General features: G+C 37.1%; 1 protein-coding gene across 2 annotated transcripts in view; it reads left to right on the top strand.

Moving 5' to 3' along the window:
• Nucleotides 1–23,182, top strand: part of LOC127941750 (RNA binding protein fox-1 homolog 3) — a 110,224-nt gene extending 87,042 nt beyond the window's left edge. Inside the window, exons 5-13 of one of the 2 annotated variants that reach the window (XM_052537123.1) lie at nucleotides 4,110–4,163; nucleotides 6,731–6,823; nucleotides 7,861–7,921; nucleotides 8,009–8,062; nucleotides 12,388–12,520; nucleotides 12,798–12,837; nucleotides 16,528–16,586; nucleotides 18,809–18,887; nucleotides 21,825–23,182. In XM_052537123.1, coding sequence (XP_052393083.1) covers nucleotides 4,110–4,163; nucleotides 6,731–6,823; nucleotides 7,861–7,921; nucleotides 8,009–8,062; nucleotides 12,388–12,520; nucleotides 12,798–12,837; nucleotides 16,528–16,586; nucleotides 18,809–18,887; nucleotides 21,825–21,869 — 618 coding nt within the window. In that variant the 3' untranslated portion in view covers nucleotides 21,870–23,182. The remainder of the gene's footprint in view (nucleotides 1–4,109; nucleotides 4,164–6,730; nucleotides 6,824–7,860; nucleotides 7,922–8,008; nucleotides 8,063–12,387; nucleotides 12,521–12,797; nucleotides 12,838–16,527; nucleotides 16,587–18,808; nucleotides 18,888–21,824) is intronic. The other variant, XM_052537132.1, reaches the window with a different exon arrangement.

Raw genomic sequence — 23,182 nt, forward strand, 5'->3', positions numbered from 1 at the left:
TAATGGAGATTTAGCCTGTGGTGAGCAGGGCCGAAGGTTTGCCAAGAGAAAGCAGTGTGGCTAATTAGCTGCTTGGCTAACGGAGAGTCAAAGCTAAATGAGTGGGGCGTCAGGTTAGTGTCGCAGGCTAAAGCGCTGGAGTCTGGGAGTCACTAATGAGTGCAGAAATACAGGACTCATTATCCGGAGCCGAGCGGTTTATTCCTGAGGATGTCCATATGGAAATGTGTAGAAGAGAGCGTTCCTGGAAGTAAAACCTCTGGCTTTGTGTTGGATTTAGGGCTGTTTCTTCTTACCATCTGCCTGGGGCTCTCAAGGGCCGCTGGGAATTTCTCTCACAGGGGGCCTTACGTTCATCTCCGGCTTTCCCGCTGTGCAGACACTGTTATCATTGCACCTGTGGCTCTCCTCTTTTAAGAGACGGAATTAAAACCTGCTTAAATCGGACTCCTGTGAGATGCGAACAAGTCTTCATGGAGAAACCACTCGCATTAGAGAAAACCCCACCAACCAGTGCACTTCAAAAGATGCAGAGCTCTGAAAATGCCTTCAATACTGCTTTGGTTTGCAGAATACAAGATCAGCCTTTATTTATTTATTTATTTTGGCAGGGTACTTTGTACGTGGAGTAATTCCCTGTTCCCTGTTCTCCCTGTAATCCAGCTCCTGATGGAGATTTGTTTTACTCTGGCCATTCAGAATTGAATTGACAATGTCTTGCAAACTGCAATTTAATATCTGCATAAGTATTGAGGTTACAAACAGGGTTTAGAATCGCTAATTTAATTTTCAAATCGGTCAATCAATTTCTGATTATGAATTGAGGTTGCAAACAGGATGCTAAATTGCTTAATGAATTGAAATTAAAGTGTAATTTTCAGCTAAAAAAGCTCATTTAAATTTTTTTTTTCAAATGTATCAATCTTCAAAAAGACTTTTAAAACTGTCAACTGTCATTTTTATCTAGATAAGCACATTTTAATGTAAGTTTTAATATTCTGTTTAATAATGTTTAAAATATTTTTAACTGTTTATGCTTCATACACAAACCAGTAAGTTTTATTTAGTTTATATATTCATCATATTTACAAATTCTAACTTTTGTGAACCAGGATGGAAGAACATCATTTCCCAGAATACACTGCACCAGTGTTGAATTTCTTTGAATGCATTTATGTTAAAATCACACTTTTACGTGATTTCCTAGTGTAGTGTTCTTCCATAGCAAACGATGATACTCACAAGCTGTCAGTCATATCATAATATAATAATTTAGCTTTTGACTGGAGCTTTTATCTAAAGCGGTTTCAGTTGTATTAAGCTGCAATGCAATCCTCTGCTAAACTAATTGCTTCATTCCCTGCAGCGCTGCGCTAAGGTTTTACAGCACGTATGCATGAGAAAACTGCCACCACAGGGGGTCACTGAGCATGCTCAGTACAGACAACCACTTCCCCAACCGTACCAAACTTTCCCACCAACTAATTCATCTCTATCACTGGTCCATTAGGCCTGGTTAAAACAATTAGCATCTGCAGCATGCTAGCCAGGGAAAACCCCACCATACAGCACAGAGCTCACACTGGGGAGTTAATGTGCTCGTGTGTGTCTCTGATTGAGCCCTCTGCAGAATGAGCATGCATGTGAATAAACTGATAGATTTCAGCCCACAGTTTCCCACAGATGCTGATTGGATGAGCACTAATATTAAGCCATTGCGGCTGTACCACAAACAAAGAGTATCAACTTTGCCTCAAATTCAAGCTCATTTGAGATATATTTGAGTGCATATTGAGATCTCTGGCGTTTGATTGCAGATTTCGATGTTTTTTTAGATTTTAAAGAGATCTCATATGTGATTTTTCTTTTCTAATTGCAGTGTTGTTAATGAAGACGAAGGCTTCCCGAATCTTTGCTTCTCATGTCTAGCGACTCCTCTTTCACACAAACAGCTAATTAACATTATCATGTAATCTGATTAGTGCTGACCCTGTAACCGAGTCTATTCATCCTATTTTGTAGCCCTGTGTCTGTAGACAACAGCACCGCTCTTGATCCTATTAGCACTTCCAGTGTCATCTCTCTCCATCCGGCACGGCACTCGCAGAGCTTTTATTATCTACCGCAGTGGCCAAATGATGGCCATGCAGCACGCTTGACAGGGGAATTACTTTTAATGAAATAATCCGACCATCGCAGACATCAATTAAAAGCCGCCCTCACTCTGCGCTCATTAGAGAGGTTTGCGCTCGTCCCTCATCCCTCCGCTTTCTAACGATCCACACAGCACGGGAGCTAAATCGAAGATTGGTGAACGTTTCCCCCCTTGGGAGCGATGGCACACAACAACATCAAGAGAGAGAGAGAGGAAGAGAGAGGAAAATGGATCTTGTCATCAGTGAAATAGACTGTACACACACAGTTCTGTTTATCTTTATTGTAATAATAATAAAATGTGGACATAATTAAATTGAGGTCACTGTCAGGCCTATGACGAGAGCTTATGCCAGAGACTACTGAAAAACCTCACCTGAGAGACCTCACTGCAAAAACATCATATTAAACACCTCACACCCCAGACTTCTACTGAAAAACCTCACCTGAGAGACCTCACGCCAGAGACCTCACTGCAAAAACATCATATTATACACCTCACACCCCAGACTTCTACTGAAAAACCTCACCTGAGAGACCTCACGCCAGAGACCTCACTGCAAAAACATCATATTAGACACCTCACACCACAGACTTCTACTGGAAAAACCTCACCTGAGAGACCTCACGCCAGAGACCTCACTGCAAAAACATCATATTAAACACCTCACACCCCAGACTTCTACTGAAAAACCTCACCTGAGAGACCTCACTGCAAAAACATCATATTAGACACCTCACACCACTGACTTCTACAGAAAAACCTCACCTGAGAGACCTTACGCCTGAGACCTCACTGCAAAAAACTCACGATAGACACCTCACACCACTGACTTCTACTGAAAAACCTCACCTGAGAGACCTCACTGCAAAAACATCACAATAGACACCTCACATCACTGACTTCTACTGAAAAACCTCACGCCAGAGACCTCACTGCAAAAAACTCACGATAGACACCTCACACCACTGACTTCTACTGAAAAACCTCACCTGAGAGACCTCACGCCAGAGACCTCACTGCAAAAAACTCACGATAGACACCTCACATCACTGGCTTCTACTGAAAAACCTCTTCTGAGAGACCTCACTGCAAAAACATCATATTAAACACCTCACACCCCAGACTTCTACTGAAAAACCTCACCTGAGAGACCTCACGCCAGAGACCTCACTGCAAAAACATCATATTAGACACCTCACACCACAGACTTCTACTGGAAAAACCTCACCTGAGAGACCTCACGCCAGAGACCTCACTGCAAAAACATCATATTAGACACCTCACACCACAGACTTCTACTGAAAATCCTCATCTGAGAGACATCACTGCAAAAACATCACAATAGACACCTCACATCACTGACTTCTACTGAAAAACCTCACCTGAGAGACCTCACGCCAGAGACCTCACTGCAAAAACATCACGATAGACACCTCACACCACTGACTTCTACTGAAAAACCTCACCTGAGAGACCTCACTGCAAAAACATCGTATTAGACCACAGACTTTTACTGGAAAAATCCTCACGTGATACATTCTAAAAAAATAATCTTAGAGACCTCACATCACAGACTTTACATGAAAAACCTCACACCAGAGACTCCATGTACATCACACTATATACCTCACGCCAGAGACCTTGGAGTCTGCAGACACTTAATAATACTGTGGAATGAGATTAAAGCAAGAGAATTGCAAAAGTTTTTCACAATCTAAACTCTGGGAAAGTAGTTTTCTGAAGCCTGCAGTGGGAAGCGTCTAACATGTCCTGTGTGTTATGTAATTTCCAGTTTTGCCGGATGCATGATGTTATTATTTCTTCCCAGGTTTCGAGCCCCACTTTCTCATGGACACAGAGACTTCTAATCGATTTATCTCTCTCTTATTCCCGTTTTCATCTTGCTTTTCTCTCCCTCACTCTCTCTTTTTCTTGCTCTCCTTTTCTGCAGCAATTTGGGAAGATCTTAGACGTGGAGATTATCTTTAATGAAAGAGGATCAAAGGTAGGAATGAGGCTTGCTTTCTTCTCCTCTCTATTTGTGAAGCCGCAGTCTTTCTCGTTCTCTTCTGAACTCTTTATTGGCTCAGAGACGCCGGTTTGATCTTCCTCGACTCAGATTAAAGACTATAAAGTCAAAGAACAAAACAGACACAGCAGTGCACATAATCAGAGCGCTGGCCGTGGATAGAGGTCAGCTGAGGACTTCACACTGATCCACTGTTTGTTCAGACAGAAGACAAAATAAAGGAGAAACTCTAGAGCAGCTGATGTTTACTTCAGTGCTGTATGTGTAAAAATATTATTAGAAATTTCAAAATTTACTATTTTCCCTCCAAAACCTATGTTATGATATTTTGGAGATATTTTTGGAGCCATTAAACATTGAAATGCTCTAAATGTTTAGCCAAAAATAAAATAAAATAAAATAAAATAAAAAAAAGTTTTTTGTTAATTGAAATAAAATTTGAATAAATAGAAAATCAAAAATAAAAACTGAAATATTTGGAGAAATACTTTAAAAGCACTAAAAATTAGTAAAAAAGAATAAATCAATGAGTAAATATTCTACAATTTTTTTTTTTTTTTTTTGAAGTAGAGGTTAATTTTTAAGTAGCAGTGAAATAGAAATAAAATAGAAATACAAATGTTAGATGAAAAACTTAAAACTAAAATTACTCATTAGAAATTAAAATAATAATAATAAACTGAACCTAGGTTATAACAAATGTATTTAAAAAAAATAAAAATAAGAACAGATGACAAAAGTACTAAAACTGAACTTAAAACTTAAAAATTGAAAATTAAATGAAAATATAAAATGAATCAGAGTTCAAAATATTAATAAAAATATAATAGTGCATAAATAATAGTATTTGAAGTCAGTTTGAATAGTTGAAAAATATCAGAAAAAGTAGCATACTCAGCTGATTTGCAATAGATTTCAATCAATTAAATTACATAAAATATAAAAAATGTATATACCAATATTTATATGTTATAACATTGACCTGATTGCTTCATTATATAGTGACTCTTAATGTTTGTCAGTGGTTTGATTGTGACATCTAGACCCGGTCTCATCTATAGCGATCTACTAATTGAAGCTTTAACCCTGTGTTACTATAAAGTTGGCAATTTTTTTTGTAAACACTACAGTACAGTTTTATATCTGTGGTATCTAACAGAAATAATAGTCACAATGACATGACATACGTGCAGGTCAGTCAGTGTTCAGTGTGTAATCGTGTTCCTCCGTCCCCCACAGCTAGATCAGATAGAGATGACAACCACTCACTGCTGTGTGCCCCACAAAGCCCATTACCCATGATGCCTTGCTGCCCCCACCTCCAGTGTTGATGTGTAATGAACCCACCGGCCCATTAATAAACAATCTATTTTCTAAGAAGCAGCATTTTGCATTCAATATGTTTGTCCCTTTTGAAAAATGGGCTGTGTTTTGGCCCTCTGTGTGAGCTCATTAATGTGTGATAAAACAGAGCAGAAGCAGACGTGTGAGATGTCCACGGGACTCACGCGGCCCTCCGTTTATTCCTTTATCTCTCTGACTGATATATTACATGAAGTTTCTGCGTGTGAGAGCGTCCACCCCTCGAGCTGATAGTAGCTCATCCTGTATTAGCCAAACAGCATCAGTCCATCATCAGTAGCCCCGCCCCCTCTCCACTCCTATTGGTCAGTGTGTCACCACAGACCACCTATAGGCAGACAGTATGAGAAATGTGTCTCATTAGAAATGTGTTATTAAACCAAATAAACAAACTATATGATCAATATCTTGTACTTAATTATGATAAAAATTGTAGTAATAGTGTAATTGTAGGAGACAATATAATGTCACATTAGAATATGTATAATTTATTTTAATATAATAAATACAATATATATTAAATTAATATTAATTGAATTTATATATAATATGAATATATATATATATATATATATATATATATATATATATATATACACACACACACACACATACACACACTTGTGTTTGGTTTTAAGTATAAAAAAAATCTAATAACATATTTAAATAAATTATATATTCAATAATAAATTATAATAATTTAAATACATTAAATGTAATTCAAAATACAATGTAATAAAACAGTTGTTTACCAAAAGGAATATTTATATTAGTCATTTATTAATATAAATTAAGCTCATATTATTGCTTTATCCCTAATACTACACAATACATAAACTTAACGACTATCTTACTAACTATTAATAAGCAGCAAGTTAGGAGTTTATTGAGGGAAAAGTTGTAGTTACTAGTGAATAAGCGGTCCATAAAGTGTTACCATAAGTTACATTACACGTGAGCGTCTGAAAGAGGTTGATCGGTGTCGTATGTTATTTCTGTCACTAACATTATCTGATTGCAGCTCTTCACACACAGACTGTTGCTGGTGTTTTACTGTAGTGTCTCTGTATCCCTCCTGATCATGTTCCTCCTCTCGTGGGCTCCTGGCTCTCTACAAACCTGTTTCTCTCTCTCTCTCTCTCTCTCTCTCTCTCCTCATGCTTCACTCCATGCGTCTGCAGGGCTTTGGCTTTGTAACTTTTGAAACGAGCACAGAAGCAGACCGTGCGCGGGAGAAACTAAACGGTACAATCGTAGAAGGACGTAAAATCGAGGTGCTTTCCTTTTCCCCTTCTCTCCGTCCTCCCTTCCTGCCTGCTGACCTCATTTCCTGTCCTCATCCTGAGATTCCCGAGCATCTGCACAATACCTGTCCGAGTTTGTGTGTGTGTGTTTGTGACATCTGAAAGCAATATTCTGGGTTAAATATGACTTGATCTGTTGACAACTTTTGTGAAAAATGTTTAATCTCACAAAAAATGTATCCAGGTCATATTTATTAAATCATATGATGGGTCATATGATGCATTTTTTGTGTATTTGGTGTAACAGAATATGTTGACATGCTTTAATGTTCAAAAAACACATAATTTTTTAAAATACTGTACATTATTGTAGGTCCTCTATGCCCCACTTCTCAAACGAGTCGTTTTCTACAAAGTCCCTTCTTCCGATGAGTGCAGTCTGCTCTGATTGGCCAACTGACCCAGAGCATTGTGATTGGCCGAACACCGTAAACACTTGTCAGAAATGTAACACCCCTTTCCATAATCGCAATCTTGTCTTTGGTGTTACTATCAGTTCAAGCCAGAAACATCAATACAAATGAAGCTGAATATGACCCAGACTATATTTTAATCTCTGAGAACAACTGAATCTAATTTGATCTAAAGTTGAATCTTTAAAATATAGAAAGAGCTGAATCTCATTTTATTCAACATCCTCCACCGTTTTACTTTTAATAATGCACAACCAGTTTAAAACCAACTGTATTTCATATCATACATCTTGTGTTGTTTTGTTATTAATGAGATTTTTTTCCATTGCTTGTATGTGTCATCAATTCAAAGCAGCAGTTATTAAATAACAAAAACTGCAAAAATAAAGCAAAATATTCAAATATAGTAACACATTCTGTAAAGTGTGGTGTGCGTGTCTCAGAACAGCCAGAAGAGATGCATTATGGGTGATTACAGGAAGAGCAGAGGGGTATTACTCATGCATGCATGTTTGCATGAGCGCAGTGTTCGTATGCATGTGTTTGTGATGTATGTTCCTGCGGCGCGCTCACATCACTCTCTCTCTCTCTCAGGTGAACAACGCCACGGCGAGAGTGATGACAAACAAGAAAGTAGTAAACCCGTACACAAACGGTAAGCATTACAGCTGTTTAACGTGTCTGACTCTCCCTGACAGAAGCAGGATCTGGTAAAGCACATCTCTGTCCTGTGTTTCTGCAGGCTGGAAACTCAATCCGGTGGTAGGAGCAGTTTACGGACCTGAGCTGTATGCAGGTGAGCATCAGAGCATCTCTGTATTGTATTGTCTTGCACACACAGATGACATTTGGACCACACCTTCTGCTTTTGGTGAAGCTGAAGCCAGCCTCATTCGCTTACAGTATATGAAGTTGAGAGACGGTTCACTTGACTCTAATTCCACGTTGCATTACAAGTGGAAATAATCGTTGTGATGTAGATGAGAATCTGTGGTCCAAGAGACCATTGTTTGTGAACAATGACCCAAGGACTTTTCATTCTGATGGCACTGATGTGTTCATTGACATAATACTTACTTATGAGAGATGAACTAAAGATGTTGAGTAAGTTACAGGCTTTTGCAGGGAATCCATTGTGTGGTGCTGTTTGTACGATATGTTTTGAGAAATGCACACACTTCTTTGCAAATAGTAAGGATGATTCGAGAAATGCACCGAAGCGACTGAGAAAAACTATAATATACTGTGTTTGTGTTGTCTAGGGTGGTGGATGGACAGATGGATGGATGGTTTCTCGGTTAATAGATAGTTAGACATCATTCAAATGCTGCAGACGACACACACAGTCACTAGTCAGATCAGATGTCTGATCAGTAGTGTGTTTGTCATGTATCTGCTGCTATTATCTCAGACGGGCTCACTGCAGATGTATTAGAGGCTCTGTCCCGTCCAGGCTGATCTGGGGTTAAATGTCTTGCTTAGAGGCACAGTGCTGATGTCAGTGATTTCCCACTTTATGGACAAGAAGCTAAGAGCGCTGTGTTAGCACTCCTCAAACACCAATCCAGCAGCACCAATAAAACGACTCATGCTAGCGTGATATTAGCGAAACTTGGTTTCCATTCCTAATAAACGCACAGGCTATTGAACACAGCGTAACCGCTGCTGTAATTTATGGCAGTCAGATGGTGGTCGTATCATTAGCGCTGCTAGTTAGCTCTGGGCTCCATTTGATTAGCAGTCACGGATCACATTGCTTTTAAAACTCTTCGGTGGCACAAATGAAGAATTCAGTGCAGAGTAATTGGCTTCAGTTCGTTTCGCACACTCTGTTTTGAGTTCATCCTGATATGCCCTCGAGTCTCGATGACTGTAAAAGTCTTTCAGAAGGAAAATTAAATGACATTAGAGCTCAGCAGAGCCATACGCTAACACACACACACTCTCTCTCTCTCACACACACACACACACACACAGCTAATTCACCAGAACATACAGGGTTACCTACAGATCCAGGTAATAGATTTAAATAAATCAAGTAAATAGATGTGTTTAGTTAGTTATTTACGTATATTTAAAAATATTTAAATATTACTTAATAGATAGATAGAGAAACAGAGGGATAAATATGTATTTAAATGTATATTTGTATGTGTATATAGAGGAATTAACTGGCTGATATTGATCTTTTTTGTATTTTCATGTTTTACTTTTATTCTGAAATATATTAGAAATAAAATGTAATATTTAATACATTAACTATTAATGCAATATATATTTAATATATTGTTTTTTATGAAGATAATAATAAATTTATTTTTTTAATTATAGATTTAAAAAAATGTATATTACATATTGAGTCAATTTGCATGAATCAGCACTGAACTGATTCACAATAATGAATCAGACTTTGTTAAATACATATCAAAAGTGCATTGAAATATTTACAATCATGCTTTCATGATTTTATTGCAAATATAACTTTATGTACAAATAGATAAATATAATATACATACATGGTCCTTCAGGCTACATCAGATACTATTATGGTAATGTTGTAATTTAAGTGTTTTTAGCTAGTGTAGACAGTATAAAATGATGTACTGTGTGTGTGTGTGTCCTATGGATTGATTTTGCGAGTGTCTCAGATTAGCTTTCAGTCGGCTAACAGATCGAGAGCTGACGGAGTAATCGAGCAGTGACACACACACACACACACACACACACACACGTGCACACAGGGGTTTCTCTTCCTTTACTGCCGTCTGTTATACCGAGACTGTTTCGTCTGGAGGAAGTTCACGATCCGTCTCAGATCTCTGCCGTCACACTCAACCCTTTAGATCCCGCGGTTCCTCTCAGGGGTGTGTGTTCCCTCGTCTGCTGCTGAGATGCTCTTCATCAGGACTAAACGCCAGCATATGTTCAGTCGGCTACAGCTACAGTCGCTAACATGCTCAGGAAAGTGTTTCTCCTCTCACTTAGAAATCAGACCATCACCCAAAAGGAACATTTTCATCATTTATTCACACTCATGTCTCGTTCATCATCCTTCTGAGCAGCGTCTCCACGTGTGTGTGTGTGTGTTGTGAGGTCACATGCAGGTGTGTTTTATTGAGCTGTGTGTGTATGTTTGAGAGTATTGTTAGGTGTATGTGCGCTGATGAAGTCTTTGTGGCGCCAGATTCTTCTTTGTTGTTTGCAACCCAACCCTTCCCATGAGCCTCTAGTGATGAGCATCTAGTGATGAGCTCAGAGAGCATCTCTGAGTCTGATGGAAATGTAGATGCTGCGGATCTTTTCAGACAACTTTGACGAATGAAGAACACCTAGTGATGATGATGCTAGACATTTTATAAAAATCAATAACATATATTTACTATTTGGTTTATTTATATAATTATGTAAGTTAACATGAATGATAAAGATATGTTTTATGTTAATACGGAACAATTATATAATGTATATAGTAGTAAGTTGTGAAAATTAAGTAAATAGTGTAATTATTTTAAATATACTAGTATTTTAAATATATAAAATATAAAAAATACAATATATAAAATGTTATAATATAAACTGTAGCTATAAATATGCTTATATAAATAAAATAATTATACTATTTCTATTATATGAATAGTTTATTGTAAATATTTCTAAAATGAATAATATTAATATTAAATAGTATATCATTTTTAAAAGTTAGCCTATCACCTGCTCATTATCAGCTTCATTTGCATACATCAAACAACACTGATGTGTGTACAACTGATTCTTACCTCGGTTTATGTAATTATTTGTTATAGATTATGTTTTACACGCTTGTGGGACAGATAAACATTTTTTTGATGGGGTCCAAATTCTGTTTTCTACTTTTGTTGTGTGATTCATTGATAAATCTCGATAAACTTGGAGAGATTTATGAAGAATGAAACCATCATGATGTCATCTAGCAAACTTAGCAATGGTGCAGCAAACCAACAGAGCTATGGTTAGTTAAAGCATTACGGTAGTTCAGTTAAAAATATCCTGATCATTTACTCACCCCCATGTCATCCAAGATGTTCATGTCTTTGTCTTTATGTCTTCAGTCGGAAAGGAATGAAGGTTTTTTTAAGGTAAACACTTTTTCTCCATATAATGGACTTCAATGGGGACCAATGGGCTAAAGGTCCAATCAGCAGTTTTAGTGCAGCTTCAGAGAGCTCTACACGATCCCACACGATATACTTTTTAACCACGAATGCTCGTCTTGCTCTTATAACAGCATTATTCCTTGGCTGGGATCATGAGAGCCCTTTGAAGATGCAGTAAAACTGTGATTTGGATTTTCCAAAGTCCATTATATGGAGAAAATCATGGAATGTTTTCCATCAAAAACCTTACATTTTCTTTTCGTCTGAAGAAAGACAGACATCTTGGATGACATGGGAGTGCGTAATTTTTTTTTATTCTGAAAGTGAACTAATCCTTTTAGCAGAAAAAAAACAACATTTAATGAGAAATAAAATATGTAAAAGTTAGGAAAAACAGCAGAAAAAATATATTCATTGCCCAATACAATGGATAAAAATAAGATTTTTTTTTTTTTTTTTGTATTGTTGACCAATAAAATGGTAATCAAAATGCATTTACTAGCCATTTAAAAGAGAGATAAAAAAAATCTTTTTCACACTATTTAAAAAAAAAAAAAAACCTTTAGGTGGCCAATGGAAAATGTTAAATAACAGTTGTGAAAGGAAAATATTCTTTGGGTGGCCAATCCAATTGAAAAAATTGAATTTTGCTGGTCAATAAAGTGGGTAAGAGTGAGAAAATAATGTTTAACAAATATTTTGGATGCAAAATAAAATGGGTAAACACAAGCCAAAAAAATAAAAAATGGGGACACAAGCCATATCTAGAGACCAAATCATACAGACGTGTGGGCACAAGACAGGAAAAAACAGACCAAACAGACTATTCTTGAAACACTTTAGCAAAATGACACAAAAAGTGAGTTTTGCACATGCACTCAGCACTCAGAATGTCTTTATCCATAGAGCCAGGTTGACTTCATCTGCAGCACTGTGTCCTGATAAACAGCAGGAGTTGCTGATGTTCAGTGTGTCTGTGTGTTTGCAGTCGCCGGTTTCCCGTATCCCACAGCAGGAGCCACGGTGGCGCACAGAGGCGCTCATTTACGAGGCAGAGGTCGTGCCGTTTACAACACCTTCCGTACGGCGGCTCCTCCTCCACCCATCCCAGCGTACGGCACGTGAGTCTCACCCGTAAACAGTCCTCTGCAGCTCAAATATCCATCTGTGCTATAGTAATTAAATGAGCTGCTACATAATGAATGCAGTTAAATTATAATCGATTGACAGCTTGTATTTGGATGTGATGTCCTGCTTCAGTGCAACGTTTTCAGGTGCACCAAAATCATGTATTTCTCGGTCACATGACTTTATTCTGCACCCGTCCTCCTGATGCAGCACTTTTCCTGCTCATATCTGTGATAAACAAACGCTCATTGTCTCTCCTCCGTCTCACAGGGTGGTGTATCAGGACGGATTCTACGGCGCGGAGATCTACGTGAGTAACTTTGTTTCTTGTGGGATGAGAGCGGAGTGTAATTCCAGTCCAGGATCTCTGGCGTCGATTAAGCAATGCCTCACTTGTGCCAAGAAACCTGACAACCCAATTCTAGACTCCCTTCAGTCACCCCAAACTCAGAGTTTGCCAAAGGAGCAAAGCGCTCTCCATGTCTTTGAACTTCTGTACACACACACACACACAATCATGCTTTCAAAACACTCATGCATTTGGCCGATGCTTTTATCCAAGGTGAATTGCATTGCATTCAAGGTATATAGGTTTTATGAGTTCATGCATTTACTGGGAATCGAACCCATGGCCTTGGTGTTGCTAGTGAAATGCTACAGACCTCACATTTTAACAGTTAAAAGAGAAAGAAAATGGAAAACTTGACATGTTTAAAAAGCGGTATGTTGGTAAAATACCGAGGAGAGCATTTACAGAGAATGAAATGCACTCTAGGTTAGTGTTCATTTATTCTGCTGTCAGTGTTTGTGAAAAAAGAGGTAAGGAGGTGAACTGAATGAAAAAGACAGGGAAAAAAAAGATTCTTCTGGTGGCCAATGAAATGGATAAACATAAGGTAAAAAGGGGGAAAATAATGCATTTGGTGGCCAGTAAAAATAAGAAAAAAATACGAATGTGGGGGGAAATTATTTTGGTCGACAATGCTGAACAATATGCATTTAGTGGCCAATAAAATAGGTAATTTTAGCAAATAAAGTTCATTTTTGGTATTCAGTAAAAGCGGTAGAACAAGGGAGAAAGTGGTGATATACATTTATGGGCAAAAAATGGTAGAACATAAGAAGGTGAACTAAATACTTTTGGTTGCAATAAAATGGGCAAAAATAATCAAATCAAATAAATAAAAATCAAATAAATGACATTTGCTTGCTAATAAAATTGGTAAAAAGAAGAAACAACTGTGAAAAATTACATTTTAATGGGGAATAAAATGGGAAAAAATAAGAAATTAATGTTAAAATAAATTACATTTACTAGCTAATAAAACTGGTAAAAATAAGAAGTAAATGAGAACAAGTTAAATTTGGTGGCAAAACATGGGCAAAAATAAAGGACGAATTGTGAAAAATATACCCTTTGTGCATGGCCAATAAACGGATAGAAAATCGTAAGCTTCAACTTGATGATAAAACAAGTGAAAAAGATGAGCACACATTGAAGAAGGGACGTGTGCGTGTGTGTGTGTGTGCGTGCGTGCACCAAATGTCCCCACAAGTATAGTAATACCTGTATATTTTGACCTTGTGGAGATGTTGTTTGGTCCCCATGAGGAAATCATACAGAATGAAGGTTTCTGAAAATCTAAAATAGCAGAAAGTTTTCTGTGAAGGGCAGGTTTAGGGTAAGGGGATAGAGAATACAGTTTGTACAGTTTAAAAACCATTATGCATATGGAATGAATCCACAAAAATTGGAAATGTGTGTGTGTGTGTGTTTGAGTGGTTTGTTCATTGGTGGCTGTGGACCCTCAGTAGTAAGCATTTTGTGGTTGCTTCGCAGTGAGTCACTGATAAGGTGAAGCGGCTTCAGATAAATGGATTCATCTTCCCACCAGCACTGCTCTTCACACACACACACACACACACACACACACACACACACACATCTGTGTCACCCTGATAGTGACACACTGACCCGCAGGAGAACACACATATGCGCACATCTCTCTTTCGCGCTCATTCTCTGCTCTCAGCTTATCTGCCCACTTTTTAAAAAAAAATCATTTTATTTATTCTGTTCTTTATTTTATTTTATTTTGTGAACTGATTTTATTCAAATGAGAGTCTGTGTGGAATATACTGATATTTTTTGGGCGCTAGTGGCTTATAAATGGTTAGATTGCTTTTCTCTTTCATTTTAATTACTCCTTTTTCTTTTCAGATTTCACTTCTATTCTCTCTTGTTGTTTTACTTGTTTCTTTGATTTTCTATCTTTTGTCTCTTCTGTTTCTTTTCCCTTTCTCTTCTCTTGCTCTCCTCACTTCTCATTCTCTCTCTCTCTTCTCTCATCTTCAGCGGTGTGGTCTGTTATATTTAGTGTCCTGATAAAGGCATGTTCTGTGTATTGGGCCGGAGGTGCTGACAGTCTGATTTATTACCCCGTGTGTTTGCAGGCGGGGGCTCCAATCAGCGCAGTCCCGCAGGAAGTTCACCACGCCTGCTCCTCCTCACTTCCTGTCCCCAGGGGAGGGGTCACATGACCTTGCAATCCCCCGCTCAACCTCTAACCTGATTTCATTTCGTTTTCACTCACAAACTTCTTCAGATTCTCAGTTTTCGGAGTGATGGGAAACCCAGCCCTTCCCGTAGCGTTGGAGAGTCTCCGTGTGCTCGTTTCAGTAACGCACAAGCCATTCTGTGCTGATGGTCTCAAATTCTCCACTCAATAAACTTCTTGTGCCCGATTTAAACGCGACACAGACTATCAGTGTAAGCCTTCCACACTCAGCATCCCAAATACTGTATGAATCACCAGCGTTACCGTGTGTCGCAGCGCCCCCCAGTGGCACGGCGCGCTCGCTCATGGCCACTGTGTGTTTGTCGGGCCAGAGAATGTGAAACCGCGTCTGTTCTCGTTCTGATGCTCTGATTAATGTGTGTTATTAGCGATCTGCCTACAGACAAATGATCTCGACTACACCTCAGAGTCTCTGCTGATTATGATACAAGCGGCAAATCAACAGAATCTGCTCTGTTTTCGAGAAAAACCAAGAACAAAGACAGATGTGTTTTCAAAATACGGTATCTGAAGGCATCATATGCACACTTCAGAGGATGCTGTACAGATACTAGGCTGCAGAATTAACCCTGTAAAGTCTGATGTGTCAAATAATAATCCAAAAATTTGTAAAAAAAAAAAAAAAAAAAAAAAAAGTGGAACAGTTTATTGAACCTTTAGACAAAATGTTTCTTTGTTTTGTTTTTTTGTGCGTATGTGTTTTTTTTGGGGGGTATCATTTTTGAGATATCAAGCTTTTCTAGCCCATATAGTCTGATATAGTGAGAATAGATTGAGAATAAAAAAAGTTTTTATTTTTAAGTTTTATTCAGAGGCCCAAACTGATCAATAAATTAAGTAATTCAAATTTGTTATATAAATCATGGACATGAAATGATATAAATATCAGTTGTCACTCTATATCTGTTAATAATATGTCTTAGAAAGATGATATTTAAATGCTTAGTTTGGTGAGCAAAACACATAATAATAATACAATGGTGTTTAATAAGTTTGAACAAATGTTGAGATGTTCTGGAGGCTTGTGAAGATCATTCCTCCACTGAGGAAGAGTGAAAGTAAAGCTTCTGGAAACAAACACTCCTTGAAAACCTGATGGTCAGATTTGAGACTCGCATTTCAATAATAATCATGTAAACCTAAGCTGCTTCAGTCCAGTCAGTTTCATCTGGAAATATTACTAACAATATCAAAGTTATTGTTACGTTTACTTTTTAAAAAATCATTAAGGATTTGACGGCAAAATGACATGTGATGCATGAGATGAAGGTGGACATCTGTACCACAATATTTTTGCGTGTGCTGCTCACTGGGTTTGTGTAACAGATAGTTGGTGTATGTCTGTTTGTGTGATATAAATGATAGTTTTGTTGATGTTTGTCGGTTTTGTGTTGATCTTTTTGTCATTTTTGTGTTTTCAGGGTGGATATGCAGCTTACAGATATACTCAGCCTGCAACAGCTACAGTGTACAGTGACAGGTACCGTTCATACACACATGCAGTGTTGCATAACATGATAATGACATTTATTATGACACAAATTAATGCATGCATTTCAAGTTATTAAGATGAACAAGATCTTTTTTTTGGGGGGGGGGGGGGGTAGATGGGCTCTGCTGCAACCATAGGTTGATAGACCTCCTCATTCTAAACAACTTTGCCTCTGGAACCATTGCTGTCAATCAGATATTTTGCTAAATAATTGAGAATATGTAAAAAGCCTACTTTTGCAAACTAGTCCTAGGTTTTTAGCTCCAAAAAAACACTGCAGTAAAATTATCTGGACATAATATCACTGCACCTGCTGAACACATGGTACGGCAGAAAAGTTCCTTGATTATTACGCTGGAATAAGAGAATAGTTCCTAGCCATATCGGTCTATAAAATTGCAACTTTTCATTTTACTTCTGTCTTAGTACATGATGTAACTACAAGTCAAGTTTTAAATAGGAAAAATATAGAAACTCTTTGGTCATTTTTGAGCGAGATGCTAACGGTCTAATGAGATTCAATGAGCTATGCTAAGCTACAGCTAAAGTGCTACCATCAGACCCAGAGATTGGCTGAATTGATTCGAAAACAGTACAACACAACTGTTTCACTCTAGGGGAGTTGGAAAATGAGATTATTTTCCAAAATAGTGGAGTGTTCCTTTAATTCCCTTTTATTTCAGTTTTAGTAATTTTAGTGCTTACATTAATTTCTCTACAACAACAACTTTCGAATTGTTATTTAAATTTTCCATCTAATTTATTTCAGCTTTATTTCACATGAGGAGAAAATGAAATAGAACCAGGGTCTGTATAGCGAGTGAGTGTGGCTGCAATTTGCTAATGAGGAGCTTGATTCAAGACCCTTCAACGAAACCAAGTCACCATTTTAAATATGCAGTTTTGCTTTGCAAGCAAATTTGTTTTAAAGGATGTTTCGATGTATTCAGTTTGAAACAAGACAATAATACTGATTATACAGATTAATGAAATGTTTTGGGCTGTGCTGAAGTCAGTGTTGTGCTTTCAAAGCAGGTTTCTTGCCAATCCAGACTGAGTCAGCACACTTAATGTCCAGTCTCACACACACACACACACATAGACATTAAAGCGTATATATCTATTACAGTAAAGCTGGCCTTTTCTCTCTCAGCCTCCATTGGTCTGCTGGAGTTGTTGCCCGCAGCCAGGGGCTTGTGTTTTCTTATCTGCTGTCTGCAGACCTTCATTTGCAAGCTATATGGAGAAGAAGCAGAAGAGAGTGGAATATGTGCAATATATAAATGAAAGGAAATGACACGTGTTGTCCGTCCTGTGGAGGATTAGTTCCAAACCAGCGACACAAAGCCCACAGCACCTTGTTTGCCTCCTTCACCTTTTTTTCTTTCGCTCATTATCTCTTTTCAGTCATTCTTTTGCTCTCATGCTTAATTCATTTTCTTCAGTCTTCTCTTTTCTTGTCGTTTACCCAAAGAAAGTGTCCTTATGAAGACTAAAATAATGCTAAAAGAAAACAAGATTTGACTCCCTGTGAACCCGTTTACATCAAGTCTGAAAATGTTAATGCAGTTTCAGTTGCAAAATGCCCCAAAAATTCCAACATAGGCTCACTGAAAAAGACAAAACTCCAAAATCTTATTTACACATACAATTCACTGCAGTCTCCAGCTGAAATGAACACTAGTTCTCACACACTTTGATTACAGGAGCAGATTATTGGTTGATAAAGGCTTATTTTGTTTTGCAATACTATGTTATGAGTATCATAGCTCCTGGTTTGTAAACTAAAACATTTTGAGGTTTACATCACATTGCACTTGTGATACGAATCATAATAAAGACATGTGAAAGTGAGCTAAAATGTCATGGTTGCAATTATTTATATACTGTAGTTAATTTTTTTTAATATTTTGGGAATTTATTAGTAGATTTAAAAAAAAATTATTATTTTTTTTTTTTCATTTTTAGTTTACATCATTTTGTTAATTGGTATATATTTCAGTTTAGTTTTAGTAACTGCACACCAGTTCTGACACCAAGTCAGAAAATGTTGATACAAATTTATATACTGTACCAAAAATTAAAAAGTATCTACTAAACTTAGTGAAAATAATTTTTGTGTATACATTGTATTTTGATTGGATATTTTATATTTACAAATGCGGTTTCATGAGTTGTGTACATGTCTTAAAGCATCTCTTTTTCTGCAGTTATGGGAGAGTCTATGCAACTACTGACCCATATCACCACACCATCGGCCCGGCAGCTGCTTACAGCGTGGGGACCATGGTAAGATAAACCACTGTTATAGACCCAGAAGAGTCAAAAACAACATGCAAGTGTATTGTGCACTTTGTTAGGATTGCATTAAGAACTGTTTTCCACCTTTACTGTCCACCACATATGTGCCAGGTGTGATTTTCCATGACACGCTCCCTGACGAGAGGAAGTCAGTCGGTTAATGTCTGTTTTTAGCTAGCGTTTGCAGCTAACATCAAAGATGAAGGCACTGATGGGCCGTCAGAGTGAGGAGAGCTCGTCTCTTCTCCACTGCGTCGTTTGCTCTCTATTTCCCCTAAATTAACGAGCATGTAACGCATGCAGCAGTGTGCCGTGGGACAGATTTGACTAAAGGAGACGACAGAGGATGGTTTATTTCCAACCACCTCACTCTATCAGAAAGAAAAAAAAGACTCTTGTTTGGCACTCCAGAATGCATGCAATTTCTCAATGACAAGGATGTCAACAAAACACATTAAAATGAAATAAGAAAGAAAGGAGAAGCAGTAGTAAACAGTTCCCCCGGTGCAGCTGCTAGCTAAAAGCTTTCATTAATTAAGACGCTTTGTTTGAGACTCCCTTCTTTTACTTAATTAAGACTGTGCTTGTACGCTTTTCTTTAATTCCTGCTTCCCTGCAAATTTCCTTCCTTGTCTCTTCATTAACAGTGAGAAAAATGACCCCATCAGTGGCTCCGCTCCAAAACATAGTGAGCCGCCCGTCACAGACTGTGTTCTAGCAATAAAACTGCTATAGAGCACAGTTTACTACTTTTGTCTTGATACAGCACATTTAAAAATGTGTTAATACTCTATTTTATTAGTGTGATCAATATTTGTTTGTTTGTTTGAAAATAATCTTACAAGTTTTTGATGGATATTTTTGTTGCAATGCATTCTGGGATTTTTTATAATAATAATAATAAGGTTAATATAATAAGTAAAAGGTTGATATAAAAATAAAACTATTAAAATGACAAAGGTTATCTGCCTTTCAGTCTGAATAAGTTGAAGTATTTTTCTTACCCCAATGGCAGACATTTTTATCTCTTAAGTTTTAATTGTCGTCATGCATTTCAAGTATATGCATCTTGATGAGTATTATTATTAAGTAAACGTTTAAAAAAATGGGTTTTGATCATTAAAATAAAGCTAAAATAAAATTAAAATATTAGATGAAATGATTAAACATAAAAATAAAGAAAAAAAACCTCCTAAAATCAATAAAACTAAAGACAAAAATAAATAAAAATTTGAATATATATATTTTTACATACATACATATATATATATATATATATATATATATATATATATATATATATATATATATATATATATATATATATAAATATTTTTTTTTTTTTTGTCGTTATTTTATTTATTTATTCTTTTTTTTTTTTTTTTTTTCGGCTGACGGTTTATTACAATTTTGCAAGAAAATAAGAAGCTCCTTCTGAAGTGCCTCTGTATTGTTTAAGAATGCTTTTGGAGCTCACTAGGTTTTGGAACAGATCCCAACGTGTCTTTTTAGATATACAGTATTTGTGTGTGTGTGTGTGTGTGTGTGTGTGTGTTTTAGTACTGATGTGGAAGAACCTGAGAACTCTGATTTACAGAGCAATCAAATGATCCCTCATCTCTCAGAGAGAGAGCACTTATGTTTTCGGCTCTTTCATCATAACTGATTAACGCGTCAGCACGAGATGGGAGAGCTTTCACTTTTAAAATTTCTTTAATAATTAGTTCTTCTGAGGTTGCACTCAATTCTCTCTGCTGGTTTTCTCAGCGTCATGGAATTGCAGAAGGCTTCCTCACAGACCAGCGAGTGGGTTCCCCCTTAAATTAGGGAGAATTCTGCTTTGAAGGTCTCTGCTTTCTGGAGTAAATTACATGTATGGTCTGGTATCGCTGGGCGTGTTAGCAGATGATCACTCGTACTCGGCGCCTGCAAGCTTTCTGCATGCTAAACTTTAAAGAAAATAATTGTACATGCTTTTGAACACCATCAGCATTAATTTGATGCATAGTAGATCTATAATGCTCTCAAAGGCGACCGATGGCATTTCTGCACAATGCATGCAGACTGAGCACTAGTGAAGTCGCTAGTTAGTGACTCTAAGCATGCCAGTCTCTTCATGGGCTGCATGACTCCTTGATCTCATCATTATTAAACTTAAGTTTTGAGAAGTTCTCAGAGTTCATCAGCATTAGTGAACACACACATACACGCACACACACCGTGAAAGGAATAGTTCATGGAAAAATGAAAATTTGCTGAACATTTGTCACCCTCAAGCCCATCTAAGATGGAGATGAGTTTGTTTCTTCATGGAAACAGTTTTTGAGAAATGTAGCATTACATCACTAGTTCAACAATGTATCCTCTGCAGTGAATGGGTGCCGTCAGAATGAGAGTCCAAACATCTTATAAACACATCACAATAATCCACACCACTCCAGTCCATTAGTAAATGTCTTGAGAAGTAAAAAGCGCACATTAAAATGTTTCATGCATCTAATAGTACTGCATTCCAAATGGCATAAATGAATGCATATCTAAAGTAAAACACAGTGGGTGGAAGCATACACTGTCAAGTCATGCGCAGAAACCCAAGCTCAGAATCAATTCTGAAATATTCAGAATCTATTCAAAATAACTGAAGAGGGAATTGTGATTGAGAATAATTTATTTTTTCTCTCCAACTGTTTGGACTCTCATTCTGACGGCACCCATTCACTGCAGAGGATCCATTGGTGAATGATGTAATTATATAGTTCTCCAAAATCTGTTCTACTAAAACCAAACATTAGTTTTTTTTAACGAACTGTTCCTTTAAATCAGTGCCGAATTCTAAAGGAAGGAAGTTTGAGAAGCAGGAATTCCGTGGTTGCCGTGACCACCAGCTTGACTCTGATTGGTGCTCTGTCATCTTTGATGTTGCAGGCGAGTCTGTACAGAGGAGGCTACAGCCGCTTCACGCCCTACTAGAGACTAAACCCCTGATTACCCAAACTAACACAAAACTAGAGACTCCTCCTGCTACACGAGGGCCATTTCAAACTAAATGCTTCCAGGTTACCCTTTGACCTCATCCAAACAACATTCTCTCAAAGGACGTTGTGGAAATCAATGGGAAAATCAGAAGAGCAGCTCATAAATGTGGAGTTGATGTCTGATTTTTAGACTTTCTGATTTTAGACTTTTTTTAATGTCTGTTTTTGCATTTGTGTTCGGTCTGCTAAAGCAAGGACAGTATGTTAAAATGCGTTTTAAAACAGGAAGAGTGTGAACCATGTACTCCTTTAGATGTGTGTTTTTCGGTATTTATCATTGTTATGTACAGTATACAGTATAAGCTGCTAGTGTGAATTCAGACATGAGAAAAAATATCTCAGGACTCTATTCCACTTTTATCTTAATACAAAACCACCCCAGAAGACATCTAGACTGACTGCATCTCACCAGATATCACCAGCATCCTCCGTGTGTTTGCTGTATGAATAAGCTGTTCTTGTTCAGTTGTTGGGGTTTGATTTGAAGGGTTTCTATGAATGTTGTTTCGGAGATGAGAGGACTCATGTGTTCAGCCCTCTCACGTTTGCACTAACAGATTTACCTCTGTACAGAGCGGACAGGTTTAACTCAAGCTGACTAATGCTGAATGAATGTGTGAGTGCTTGTACGTTAACATAAAATATTTAACCATCATTTCATGTATGGAAATACTACATAAAATAATGTTAGAAGTCAACATAGAGACGTTGGGAGCAATATGTAGAGAGAGAGAGAGAGAGGAGATTTTAAAAGCAAGGAGAAATAATTAGATTGATGAAAATATAAGGATTTAAAGAGAAATGTCAAAATATTAATAAATAGACTTAAGAAAATATATAAGGAGACATGGGGAGATTGAAGCAGATATACAGAGAAATGAAAATAAATAAATAATAGAATTATTTAATGAGACATAGGCAGATTTAAGGAGAATTATAGAGAAACTGAAAAGAAATATTATTACGCTTAAGAAAATATGTAAGGAGACATGGAGAGGTTTAAGTGGACATATAAAGATTTAAGGGAACGTGAGAAATAGTTACATTTAAGGCAAGACACTGCAGGAAAAATATATATATATATGTTTTATGCCACTGTTCAATTTTGAAATTTTGGGCTATTTTGCTTTGAGAAAAAAAACATCCAAAATACATATTCAAGTGTTTATTTTATTACACGTTTTAGATTTGCATCTGTAGATAAATCTTACAATATATATCTTTAAATCTAATTTTTTTTTTTTTTTT

The sequence above is a fragment of the Carassius gibelio genome, chromosome A3 (genome assembly GCF_023724105.1).
Source record: "Carassius gibelio isolate Cgi1373 ecotype wild population from Czech Republic chromosome A3, carGib1.2-hapl.c, whole genome shotgun sequence".
In the NCBI taxonomy this organism is placed as follows: Eukaryota; Metazoa; Chordata; class Actinopteri; order Cypriniformes; family Cyprinidae; genus Carassius; species Carassius gibelio.